Source organism: Eschscholzia californica, unplaced genomic scaffold (assembly GCF_041429995.1).
Source record: "Eschscholzia californica isolate CP2 unplaced genomic scaffold, dmEscCali1.0.p SCAF_6, whole genome shotgun sequence".
Classification (NCBI taxonomy): Eukaryota; Viridiplantae; Streptophyta; class Magnoliopsida; order Ranunculales; family Papaveraceae; genus Eschscholzia; species Eschscholzia californica.
This window is the reverse complement of record NW_028238483.1, coordinates 40505044-40519121: the sequence shown is the minus strand read 5'-3', so window position 1 is coordinate 40519121 and position 14078 is coordinate 40505044. Positions and strand designations below refer to the sequence as shown.

Genomic DNA, 14078 nt, shown 5'->3' with positions numbered 1-14078 from the left:
CCTATAGACTTGAGTTTGATTGTCAAAAACATAAACAATACCAATAATTGCAAAGGTTTGAGGCGTCGCAGAGTGGCATTTGGTGAACTACATATTCGAATCATAAACAGTCAGTACGAAAGTAAATATTGCACGTGAAATTTACAAGGTTGTCACCTCTTCATGTGATAATGAAGGTAAGTGTCACTCTTTTAGACCATGTATCATTGAAGGAATTAACATCTTAAAATAATAAGTACTTTAATTTTTTCACAGAAATAACATATTTAAAATTTCTTTTTTGACTTAAAAATCTCAAAATTAGAATGTGAAAGATGTAAACCTTAACTTATTATTAAAAAAAAGGGCGCGTCTAAAGGGGCCTCCCCAAATTGCTGTAGGCGCCTCCTCATAAGGGTTGACCGTGGTCAAACCCCCGACAACTGTAGGCGCCTCTTCTCGGACTGATTACTCCGAGGCCCAAAGCCTCGTTACGGTCTGGACAGTCCGAAAAGAGACGGACGGTCCAGTCCGGATTGTGTTCGGACTAGGGCCAGTCTTGAACCATGCATTAGGTCTCGGACTTGACCAGTCCGAAACCATGCATTAGGTCTCGGACTGACGAGAGATGAAATATCACCAATCCGAAAAAAATGGAGGAAGTTGATATTTCGTCCCCAAATTTAGGTTGGTTTCTTCATCCACTATCTACTGTTTATTCATCTCAACAAAACCTAGAATCTTAAGCTTGATAATTAATGGTTTTTGTATTTCCTTTAAGCTTGAAGAGTTAAAAAGAAACCTAGGTTTTTTTGTCCTTCATGATGTTTAATCTTTGATTAGTAACGAGTTTTTGTTGATAGATTAATGGATTTTGTTAGGTTTGATCTTTGATTGATTTTTAGGTTGAGAATTGAGAAGGTAAAGAGAGAAAGAAATTGACGGAAAAGTGGGAGAGAAGAGGGAGGCGCTCGTGGAGGCGCCTAAGCAATTTAGGGAGGCCCCTAGAGAGGGGAGACCCCTATAGCATTTTTGAGAGGCGCCTATAGAGGCGTCCTAAAAAAAAATAAATCCATAACCTATTAAGTACTATCCATAATAGGGTGCTTCTAAAGGCACCAGTGTGAAAGGCTGTTAGCATCCAACTCTAAAAGCACCAAGTCCAACAGCTCATTTCTCTGTTAGCACTCTATAACTATGTAGGCACCGGTCCCTTCTCACTTAATCCCAACTCCTCCATCCATCTCTCACAAAACCAACCAAAAATCCCAATTTCCCTTCAAACTTTCTGTCTAAGTAAAAAAATTAATTACAGTACTTTTTTTTCCTCTCTCTCTCTCTAAAAAAACCAGATCTAGTTCTGTCCTTGTCCATTATTATCAAACCCTAGGACTTCAATTCTTTGTTGCTTCTTATCTCTCGTTGTACACCAAGGGCAATCGTATCTCACTGTTGTGGATGAAAATTTTCCCAATTACTCATTCAAATGAGTAAGAAAGGATGATTAATCAATTTGTTAAGTTTTTGGTTCAAGTAGAGGAGACAAATTGGATTCCATGACTGTTTCTGAAGAATTTGTTGTTGATATGAATGGGTTCGTTGACATAATGGATGGGGTTTCAGGTCGAAAGTTTTTGAGGGGTGAAGAGAATAATGGGTTCATCTCAGAAGGAATTGAATTGGTTGAAGGATAAAGGTTATTAGAGTATGGAAGCATTTGTGGCTAATAAGCCTTGAATTAGCATTGAGATTCTCATGGTATACTTAAGTTGAAGAGGAAACCTCACCTGTTTAGCTACAAGAATCATCAAATAAAGTACAAATACAACAAAACCCAGATGATTTCTAACTTGAAATGAAGAACTAGATGAAAGAAAATTGAAAAAAACCCACATTCAAGTTAAGAGATATTAAATAGTAAGAGAGTTTGGAATAATAAGGGCTTATGTCATGGAGGAGGACTGGTAATACAGTAATCAATGTTGGGTAGTTGATCTCTAACCGGATGAGGTTGCAAGTCATCTTGTTTTGGTGCGGGAGCAGCTCCACCACCTGCCATGACTCACTTCTCTCTCTTCTTTTTGCCTCTTCTATTTCTCTTTCTCTCACTAGAAAACGGAGGTGAACGTAACCCACATTAAAAACTGGTGCTTATAGAGACTCCGGGTCAATGGCCATTGACTCAAGTCAATAAAAATTTTGGATGCTAACAGCCTTTTGGCCTGGTGCCTTTAGAAGCGCCCTCCATAATATTGACTCAATAGATGAATTATCATCTTCTTTTGATTTCACTTACTATTTTTAATTAGTAAACGTACAATTTTCCATATAAATCTGACAGATCTATCATTATTCCGTTCTTAAAAAGGAAAATGATAACTAGATGCCTCATGAACAACCTCCCTATAGTGAAATTGAGCTTTTGCCTATCAACAAAAACACCCGCTGTGATAAAAAGAGGAGAGAGAAAATTTTGATTTGGAGAAGTAGAGAGAAGAGATAGAGAGGTAGCAGAGGGAGGGTAGAGAGAGAGAGAGGAAGGTGTGGAAGAAGATGAACAATAGAAACATCGGAAATAACAACAATTCAAATAAACCAGCGTGGTTACAACAATACGATTTGATCGGTAAGATCGGAGAAGGAACATATGGTCTTGTATTTCTTGCTAGAACAAAAAATCAACCAAATAGAGGCAAATGCATCGCTATCAAGAAATTCAAGCAATCTAAAGATGGTGATGGAATTTCCCCAACTGCAATCCGTGAAATTATGGTTTTTTCTCTCTCTCTCTCTCTATACTCAATAACCCCTCTTTCAATTTTCAAAATTTCATTTTTTTCTTGTTGTTGATTTGTTTCACTACTTGTGCAGTTGCTTCGAGAGATTACTCATGAAAATGTGGTTAAGCTTGTAAATGTTCACACTAATCCAGCTGATTTGTCACTTTATCTTGCTTTTGATTACGCTGAGCATGATCTTTATGTAAGAATTCTTTGGGGTTTTAATATACTTACTATTAGATTCTAGTTCAGTTAATTCTATTTGCTTTTATTAGTTTGATCTTAAAATTGTGAATTGATTTGTCAGTTTCTTCCTTTTTTTAAAGTAAGAACTGATTTAGTATTGGATACTTGGCAAAAAGCAATTAACAAATGTATTTGTCAGACAATTTTCAGTATTTCTCTCTTTAATTAGGTCAAATCTTTAGATGGGTATATGTGATTTTGAGCTGACAAACATTGTTCTGAGTAAGTAGCTAGAATGGTGATTTTTTATGCATTCAAAATGTCTATATGGTATTATCTTATTTTTTCTGTCCAATGGCTGAGATTTATGCGAAATTCGATTCGTCGATTATATGATACGAAAGAGAAAACCTAAAAGCTGTTTTAAAACCTTTCTTTTACCATTTACCTTTACTTTTGTCTATAATCTGCATAGAGTTGTTTTACTAGATGTTTCGGACTAATGTGATGAATTGTTCCAATGGGCATTTATAATCACATAACAAGTAAAAGGAACTAGAACATTAAAGTTCCACTAAGACTCCAAATGTTTTTACTACCAGCTCCTTGTAGAGATTCCTCTCGGTAGTGTTTAAGTCACCTACCTAAAAGAGCTTAAAACTCTCAAAATTGTTCACGTCTTGAGGATCAAATATAAATGTATGTGCCAACACAAAATCTTAGTTTACCCGTACATGCTATATTTGCTTTTGCATTCTCTATATATTTAAGTTTTACGTGTCCCTATTTCATTCCATGGTGTACATAAGATGCACATAATGATGTATCTCAAGGACTCAATGTTTTTTAGTAACCATATTAGTTATGTTAAAACAAAGGGTTGGTTGGGTTTCATTCAGCTTGCAACTAGTTTTTCTTGTTTAACATTGATAAGTGATTCATTTATCTTGTCAATACTAATATTATTTTCCAAGCTAGGCGATCCATATGATAGAACTGTATAATTAATGTTAACTTACCTCTCTTTTGACAGGAAATTATAAGACATCACAGAGAAAAAGTTAACCATTCTATAAATCCTTACACAGTTAAGTCGTTACTCTGGCAGCTTCTGGATGGGCTGAACTATCTTCACAGGTAAAATTTCATATAAGAATTCAATTCGGTAGGCACTACATTAGTAGCATGTAAGTTGAAGTTATGTTATAATCATTATTGTTATTAAATATTTTTTTTACTGTAGTAACTGGATTATACACCGAGATCTAAAGCCGTCCAACATTCTGGTAGGCCTTCAATATATTTGTATGTTGTTCCTATTATACGTAAATTTATGATTGTTACTGATTGATGAAATAGCGCATTTCGAGCAGGTCATGGGTGATGGGGAGGAACAAGGAGTTGTAAAAATTGCTGATTTTGGACTTGCTAGAATATACCAAGCCCCCTTGAAGCATTTATCAGAAAATGGGGTAGGAATCACTATCTTTCTTCTGGTCAATGTTACTGTTTGTCAGTTTCGTGGCCTGTTTGCTTGTATGATTTTTCCCTTTTTTTCCTTGGTCCTTTTTTCTTTTTGTTGTGTATGTGCATTGCCTCTTTTTGTTGGCTTCAAACTGCATCTCGTTCCTGGAGTGCATTGCCTGCATGATTTGCAATTCTATACATAAGATGTCCGAGAGAAGAGAGTGGGTAAGTGAAATAAGTTCTCTAGCAATGAAAAGTTCAAAGTATAATCACTTCAAAGAGGTCGTGCAAAGGAAGTTCGAACTTTTTTCTCACATTAGATTAAGTGCTCCATCTCTAAAGAGCTCTTATTTCATTGGAAAAATCTGTAACTGGTTTACGATTCTCATCCTAATGTTTTCCAGGGTAGTATCATAGTATCACTTTTGGTGGTTTTACATTCCTCTTACCAAATGATGCACTGAATTTATCTGCAACTTGTATTCTCTCTCATTCTTAACCAATATGACGTCTTCACTGAAGTGTTTTCTTTGCCATCACACACTGGTCAAAATTCTCCATTTTCTAAAAATTTGGCTTTGTTTTGCGTCTGATTGCTAAAAATAATGATTATAGAGAAGAATTTGAAATACTTCATACTAAGGCTGGCGTCAGTCATGCTTCTTGCTTAATTCATGAACTTGACGTGGCTGATTATTGGAAAAGAATAGACATGGCAGGGTCAGGGACGAGCCAAGGGTATAGCTTAGAACTGTATGATGCTTGCAGGATGTTAGGCAACCTGAACTTAATAAAGGACCTAACATGTAGAGTTGGAATTCTGCTTAGTTTGAGATTAGTATAAGTAGTTCCGCAGAATGGAAAAGATGGGTTATATTTCACCTCTTACCTAGTTCTATGATTGCACCAAATTTCCATTGTGTCAACATTTATTGTCTGCAGTGTTTCGCTGCATCTTGTTTATGTGTTATGAACGTTAATTTTTTTTTACATCCCTCACTTTCAACTCCTGTCTTAGCTGTTTCTTTGTCACATGTGAACAACAACAGGTTGTTGTAACAATTTGGTATCGTGCACCTGAGTTGCTTTTGGGAGCCAAGCACTACACGAGTGCTGTTGGTATGCTCTATTCAATATTACACTCTTTAATTCCAGATAAATCATTTTCGTAAGTTTTCTTTCCTGACTTAAATACACTTTCTTTAAAATTGAAATAAGATATGTGGGCTGTTGGATGCATTTTTGCGGAGCTACTGACTTTAAAGCCTCTTTTCCAAGGCGTGGAAGTCAAGGCTACACCAAACCCTTTTCAGGTTCTACATATTATTCTAATTTAGTTTCCATTACATAAATCTGCCTCTTTCTTATTTCCATTTTACCTCCAGTATTAAGCTTTTAGGGGGTTTTCAATATCTTCTTTGTTATGTTGCTAATATTGGTTATTCATTGATGCAGTTTGATCAGCTTGACAAGATATTTAAAGTCCTAGGTATTCAACCATTGCTTGTCTATTTCTATTTCTTTTATCCGTTGCTGACTTCTATCATTTATGTATAACTTAGGCCATCCAACACAAGAGAAGTGGCCAGATCTTGTGCATCTTCCTCACTGGCAATCTGACCAACAACATATCCAGGGGCGTAAATAGTAAGTTTTGTTATTCCTATTCCAAACTATTATTAATTCTTCGAAGTCATTTTCGTCAGGCATTTATCTACAGGTTGTATCACATCCATGACATTCTACTTCCTGTGATAATATTAGTGAATAACTTTTTAATTGTTGTAATGTTTACTTCCGGCAGTGAAACTCCTGGCCTTTGCAGTGTCATTCCTCTCTCGCAGAAAAATCCTGCATATGACCTCCTCTCGAAGATGCTCGAGTATGTTATGCCTTTCTCACCACCTCTTTTTTGTCAAGTTAATATAAATTACTTTCATGAGCAACAGGAAATCTTATCTAATTTTTATTCTTACGTCAATAAAATATCTTTGTCCTTGTTAAAAAAAATATTTATAGGTGTTTTCAGCCGCTCTATATATGCTGCGACTGCCAGATACTGGGAGACTAAATTTATGAACGCGCAATAAGCGTAAGGATGGACTTTTGTGCTTGAGATCATCTATGGGGTTTATGCAGAGTTATAAACTCATAAGTCTCTGAGATGATAGGGGTGAGAATGCTAATTGACATAAGCTGGGGAATGTATTGTCAATTGGGTTGGTGTCCCATGTTATTTTGAATTTATTATGTAAATATGCTGGCACAAAATTCAACGAAACTATGGAAGTTTACACTTCAAAATATTGGTGAAAGTTCGTCTAGAAAAAAACTCAAGAAATAACTAAAGGAACGTAGTTTCTACTGCTAGAATGCCTTTCTAATCTCATCAGATAATTTCTTAAGAAGTTATTTGACAAAAAAGTGTAAGCTGCTTGCAGAATAAGGCTGAAGAAGTTAATTTCTGATACCAAACTTGTCTTGTATCTCTTCTGTGAACTGAAGAATCCTGTATCTAAATTCTTGAATGGTTTTATAACATTGATTCTTTTCTTTGCAGGTATGATCCTTGTAAGCGTATTTCACCAGCACAAGCCCTGGAGCATGAGTAATACATTTAATTTCATAACTCTTGGTTACGTTTTGTTATTTGTTTTGCGTATTTCACCAGCACAAGCCCTGGAGCATGAGTAATACATTTAATTTCATAACTCTTGGTTACGTTTTGTAATTTGTTTTATCAAATGGGATCTGAAATGTGTACCCTGTCTTAGTTTCTTATGAGTAATATGTTTTCGATCTTGTTTGCATCCGTTCTATACAATCTCCTCTAGGCCCAATGTTTTCTCTTCGCATTTGGTGATGTGTCTTGCAACATACTGGAAGCTTCAATTTGATATATTAGTCAGATAGGAAGGCGATTGGTAAATCATATTAGCTGCTCAATATTCTCAGTAGTTTTGGCTCTTGAGTCTTGACATAACGTTTGAAGAAGTAATCTAGTTATTAGGCTCTTGTCCATAACTTTATCTAATATGTAAATGTAAATAAAACCTTTATAATAATTGCTCCCTGTCTCGGTACAATTTCTTCCATGCCTATTATGGACAAGGAAGCACCAATGCATGATTAAGAAGCAGCCCCTAGCGTCGTATTAGTTATATTAATATTACTCCACACCATTATTACGTACATATAGAGAACTGTCTGTCATTGATTCGATAAATCATTAATCATCCTTACATGAAGAGACATTTAATATTTATGCTTATGAAAAGGTTACTCATGAAAATGATTTAGTGAACTCTACTAAGTTAGTAGCAGCAAAATAGTAAGTTTTTTAGTCAATTTAGGGAAGAGGAGATTTAGCAACATAAAGGTGCTAAACCTGTAGCTTGGCTGATCACTACATAAAGGGGTCTTATGTTATCTTTTAATCATCATGTGATACGTAAAGGTTCTATTGGTTGCAATTTATTTTTTATGCTTTGTATTTCTCATTTTTCTTGTGTTTACTTTTTTTTATTGTTCTACGCTGATTATAATTCTTAGTTGTACAAAAAGCTTCTGTCACATCTCCTGATCTCCATCACTTTCATGGTATGTCTTGCCAAAGCGAGCACTAATGATTCGGCATTGCCCTTGACTCCTTGGTTGTTAATCTTAAAGGTTCTGCACTGTAATGGAAATTGGAAATCATGGCTGCACAACTTAATTGATACCCTTCAATTTATTGATACACTCTGACTTGAATTATTTAGTATTATTGATTGCAAAACCTCCTAGCTACTCTCTCTAAGCATAGTTTGTCCACTTTCTTGTTTTCAGGTATTTCAGGATTGATCCTTTACCCGGGCGCAAGTAGGTCTCTATTTGCTGTATTTGTTATGGCCTTATGGGTCATTCTTTCAATGTAGAATCACTTTTTAATTATCGTAATTGTGTATAATGAAGCATATAGTGTCCATATTTTTTCAAATTGACGAGGTAAATGTGGTACCTGTGTCCAGTTCATTGGTGCCTAGCCAACCGGGGGAAAAGGTTGTAAATTATCCTGCTCGCCCTGTCGATACTACTACTGATTTCGAGGGATCAACTGGTGTCCAAGGTTCCCAGTCGGTAAGAAACGAAACTAATATTTCTGTTTTTGTCCTTATTCTTGTTTTTTCCTTCCATTTGAATGCTCTATTTGATTGAAGCAGTCAGCCGAGAGTCTGTCTGATAGCAGCATGGATTTGCATAGAGCATGTGGAGGTTTACTCTTACTGAGCCAGGGACAGTGACTGTCCTGTGGATTAATGCACATATGATATGCAACACAACGAAATAAATCTTAGTATAACAAACATAATAAAACAAGTATAATTCAATTTGCATGTGACAATGATAAGCGGATTTAAGTGATATTGGTAATGTTAGTTTATAATTGAGTTTTTTTGTTTGACGAGATGAGGTGTCCTTGTCGTATTTATATATCCTGTTTCCATATTAGTATTTTGCTCATATATAAAAACATTGGTACCATATAACGAGAAAACACGAGTTTCTTCGGGGTACCTATGGATTAAACTGGAGCTTAAGGGAATGTTAAATGATTCACCTGTCAAGAACCATTGTGTGCATTAAGAAACTGGATATGCTTACGTCTTCTTCAGCAAATGTATTTTATTTGGTTTGTGGTGAAAAAAAAAAACTCTTTCCTTCTTCTTTGAATACATTTGAAAAGGAAAAAGAAACAGAGATTGCGTGTTGAAGTGTACTTCTCATGTTCCTTATCATTTATTTTCCAATGCTCTAGCTAGGGAGGCATTGGTTCGTGCTGGACCTACTGATAATGTGGAGAAAGAATACCTAGCAAGCTAAAAAAAGAAAAACTAAACCGAATCATTTACATTGCATATATCTAATGGAAAAGAAAATTTGAATAGGGATCACATAGTTCCATGAGCTTTCTGCGCATTCAATTTCTGCATTTTCTGATAGAGTCCATATCATTTCTAACTTGATTGCTTCACATCCTGGCTTTTATTTGCACATAATTATTATTTTTCCCTTCACCATAGTACTACCGCGCTAACTAACTCTGCTAATCTTTTGCATTTATCCTACATGATATACAGTGCACATCAATAGCTATTTATTTGTGAATATAGACATTGTAAAGCTATCTGATATCTTGTTATTGTCTCAAGCTGCTTAAATTTGCATGTGCTTTTCTGGGCTCTTGAATTGCATTCCTACTCATGATCAGTGTGATAGTTACTCAAGTTTACTTTTCCTCTTAATGAAATTAAGTCTTGACATATGCAACATAGACAACAACACAAGTATGGGACCAACCATTACTGCACCACAAAATCGTTAACCTGGAGATGTATTGAATGGTCCAAACAGGAGAACACGCCTAGGTGCAGATTTGTACAAGACGTACATATAGAAACTCACATACTCAAGTCACTGGCTCTCTTAGGAGTATTGACTTTCCTATGGGAGCCGCTCGTATCCAACATACACAAAGAACAATAGTGTCCATGTCATCTCCCAATATGTATATCATATCAAGCAAACACTTATACATGCAGTAGGAGACTATAACTAGAGAGTTACTAAGACAAGAATTATAATCTATAAAGTACCTAAATAACTACAATAGAAGCAAGTATGAAACCTGAACAGTTGAACCTAACAAAAATAGGTTTCTTCCGAAAAGAATTATTTGAAGTTTGAACTTAGTATTGTTAATTTTCCGCCTTCTCCAAAGCGAGTATAGAGATCAAACATTCTCAACTTGGCATAAATAAGAAGAAAATGTCTAGAGTCGGATGTAGAGTACAATAGAGACCAACATATTATAATAACTCCAACCTCATTACCTCAGGTAGCAGTACCACAAGACACATTATACATGCTTACTTAAGTTCCCTTAGATTCCTAACCTTCATGCTTTAGCAAGAACAATGATCTAGTACCAACAGCTATTTGCATACTTAGGCACTACGAACTTGGGTCAAACTTTAGCTTCGACGTCTCACCCCACCTCCGGCTCCCTGAATACCAAGCCACTATCCTTGATGGTACTCCTTGATAAGTTTCGGTTCCTCACTATGATGTTCCATCTTGCAAAGAAGTAGCTCTCTTGAGCTCCTTATACCATGGATTCTCAATTCACGAGTCATAATGCCCAAGCCACATCATACAATACGAAGGACTTGCATACTATCTGTATAGTATATTAACAAATTAAATGCAATCAACTTCCTAATGCAAATACAGTCATGAAAAACATTAAGATATGAAAACCATAAGTTTCACTTCTTCAAGAACGAATGCATAGCCTTAATAAGCTTCTATGATTAAGAATATCAAATCTAGGAAGTTATCTAAGATAAAATGATAAAATCTAGTCCAAATTTCATCAGTAAGCAAATTAGTTGTTAATAATTACTTATGATGGAGATCACGGTTAATCCTGAAAGGGAAGAAGGGATGGAAGATGAAAAAACTTGTAGTATTAATGGAAAAACTCTGGGAGTATCATACTTTCCTAATATACTAAATTGAACTACTAATGCCACTTACTCGTGGACAATTGGTGAGCCATGCATAACTAATGTAGTGAGAATTCAATTGTGTATTATGATATAACTTACTATGATTGGATATTTTGTCATCTATTTGTTTTGGTGGATCCGATATCATTATATAGGTCTTAGGTAATGCTATTATCCTTGCTCTAATATTACATTTGCTTATATTGTTCAACGAAGTAACTATCGAAAATTTTATCGTTGTGTCGTGATCTTAGTCATTAGAAATTTCCTTGTTATAATCACCATTAATTCTCAAAGAAGGATCCTGAGTTTATATGCAATTCTGCTATCCCGTACCAACTTTACCAAATACTCTACTCCACCCCCTTGTGTACCGGATTCTCGTACCACTTCCACACTTCAAATTTGGCATGCCGAGGTCTTTCGCCTCAACTAACCCTATTTCTTCGTGAACATGTATACTCTCAAATAGTTGAGTTGTTAACTACAACCTTTTAAGTTAACTAGTTAACATTTTAAGTTTTACGGATATCGGATTCTTAGAGCAGGTGTATCTATTCTATATGCATCATAGTGAGTATATGATCTCTAGGGAAATAGTCCAAAACGTACCACAACCGAAAATGGCGTACTGAAGAGGTATATCCCAAGTGTACCTGATACTGACATGGTAGTGTATCTTGCATTGGTACTCGCACCTCGTACATGAGCAATTTGTGTTCCAGTTAAAATTGTTCCATACTCCGATATCTTCTTTGAAAGTCACGTCTTGTAAAAACCCTACATTTGCACCCCTAGAAAAAGATTAACCCCTTTAGGTCGATGAGAAGCCTAGTCTAATATCGGCTTTGAGTCTCTTGCCTTAGTTATTTCTGTATAAACTATACGTATATTCGTTGTTTTGTTTCTTAGCTATCTGTTTCCATTCTAGCTTAACTTAGCTCTATTTAGTAACATCTGGAAACCCACTTATGACAAGTGAAAAATAGAGAGGGCTCCACACCCATAGTCGATTGATGTAAAGGTTAAGAAACGAGGCCTTAAGTATGATTTCTTGTCTGTTTCCAAGCATGTTCTTCCATGTTAATAGTTTTCCTGATCATGCCACCAAATTCGTTGCTTCATGTTCTTGTATTACCTTTCGTTCACTCATTCTAACTCCTGGTAAGCAGAAATCTTATTCTCCCTCTATGCATTATAATTTGACAATAGATACATGGTCTTAGTATAGCTTTTCTTGAACGATATAGATTATATATATTATTGTATATACATCATATCTCGAACATATACGTTTACAATTTTTATAGCCCGTTTGTGAAAATCGTGTGGCGTTTATGTTTCTCCTGTCTTGTAGGTACCATCTGGAAATGCAATGCCCGGGAGTGGAGTAGCTCCTTCTGCAGTTGCTCCTAGACCAGTTCTGCGGCCAATGCCTCCCATGGTTGGGGTGCAGCGGATGCCTGGTCAAGGCATAACGGCTTTCAATCTTGCTTCTCAGGGTGGCATGCCCACAGGAATGAATCCAGGGGGGATCCCCATGCAACGTGGTACTTCCCAGGCTCATCAGCAGCAACAGGTCCATATGATTTTGAAACTTTTTGCTGAGTTCCTAATATCTATTATATTTGTGAAAATATTGGATCCCTTTTTAATTCATATGTCACCCATATTGTGTAATAGTTGAGAAGAAGAGATCAGGGGATGGGGCTCCCCGGATATCCGCCACAACAGAAATCTAGACGTTTCTGAGGTAATTTTGTTGATTGTTTTTCAACTTAAAGTGGGTGAATAGACCACTAGGAATACTATTTCCGTCCACTGATTCCCCTATCAAACCAAGTTAGTCATCTCTGCGTTATTTATCTGTATGTTCTAAATGTTCTTTGATTGTCAAATTCTGTCTGATAGATACTGTCACTTCATTAAACCAAAAAAAATGGTTTCGCATAAGAAAGTGTAAAAAAATCTGTCTGGTAGATACTGTCACTTCATATCTGTCTGCTGTGGTATGATATGCTAAAAATAATGTTGTTGCTTGTTAAACCAGTAGTATAAAGACCAGCAACCAGATGGACTGGTGAGAATATTTTTTTATTTGCCTCAACACTGAACCAGGGTTCGAGTAAGAAACAGGTTTAAAAATGTCAAATAAACCACCAATGTGGGTGGACCAGCCGGCTTTTAACCAGTAAAACGTCATTATTCTATATTTCTCTCTCATTGGGTGTTAGACGTTTAAATACACTAGAGTATGCATACTCTAGTTTATGTGTCTCAGGATGAACCATTTGTCAATCCCTAAGAATAGACAACTTGGCTTTTTAATAGACGCTTTACCATTGTCCTTGGTTACTAATTAAGAAGAATTTGCAAAATAAAAAATCTAGCCTTCTTTACACAAATTTAGAAGGGGATTTCTGTTATTTGTTTTTAATTATTGTAGTTGATAATTTAAGCTATAGGAAGCATAATTTACTGTAAGAACTTTCACTATACTTTTTCTTTCCTTCTTATTCATGTCTTTGGAAGTGTTTGATTCCAATTTTTCGTCCATTGCAATATCCTTTCTGCCCATGTTGCCTTATGTGTAGTTGTCAGTAATGCAAGGAAGATGTGGAGATTCTTCTGTTAGGACGAACAAGCATCGGGGGATCGATGTGATCCATTAACCAAGAACCTGTCAGTTGAAGTTAGACCTCCCAACGCTTCTGAGTTGCAGGTTTTCATTTTCTTTGTAGAATAGCTTCTATAGTTGCTTCCCTCTTATGTATCTCTCAGTTTCCTCCATGTTTCTATTTAAACTTTTATGTCCAAAACCCTTACTATGATATGGTAGAATTGAACAGTAAACAATTTCTTGTGTTCTTCAAAGCAAATCATCAGCTTTCTTGTGAAGTTCAGAATTTTGTTACAGTAAATTTTCTTTCTGCTGCCAATTTGGTAGATCATTCGGCATGAGTATTTATGTGGTTTCATGCACATGCTTGTTGACATCTAATAAGGACATGGATTGATGGGAGGTTTGTCTCTGTGAGGTTTGTCATACGCTGAAGTGATATCCAATTCTAGCGAAAGAGAAACCGGTTAAACATTGATAATGGTAATTTTTGAT

General features: G+C 35.9%; 1 protein-coding gene across 2 annotated transcripts; it reads left to right on the top strand.

The window, feature by feature from the left end:
• The first annotated feature begins 1202 nt into the window (after nt 1-1202).
• CDKE;1 (cyclin-dependent kinase E;1) lies at nt 1203-13884 on the top strand. Of its 2 annotated transcripts, XM_086645893.1 has the most exons (16): nt 1203-2751; nt 2851-2961; nt 3979-4082; nt 4189-4231; nt 4319-4417; nt 5462-5531; nt 5631-5725; nt 5868-5901; nt 5975-6059; nt 6217-6294; nt 6973-7020; nt 8241-8273; nt 8423-8531; nt 12321-12542; nt 12647-12716; nt 13558-13884. In XM_086645893.1, the coding sequence occupies exons 1-15, from the start codon at nt 2533-2535 to the stop codon at nt 12713-12715; spliced, it is 1419 nt and encodes a 472-aa protein (XP_086502019.1). In that variant the 5' UTR covers nt 1203-2532; the 3' UTR covers nt 12716; nt 13558-13884. The 2 variants fall into 2 exon arrangements, with proteins under 2 accessions (XP_086502019.1, XP_086502020.1); XM_086645894.1 differs by having other exon boundaries at nt 12647-13884.
• The last annotated feature ends 194 nt before the right edge of the window (nt 13885-14078 follow it).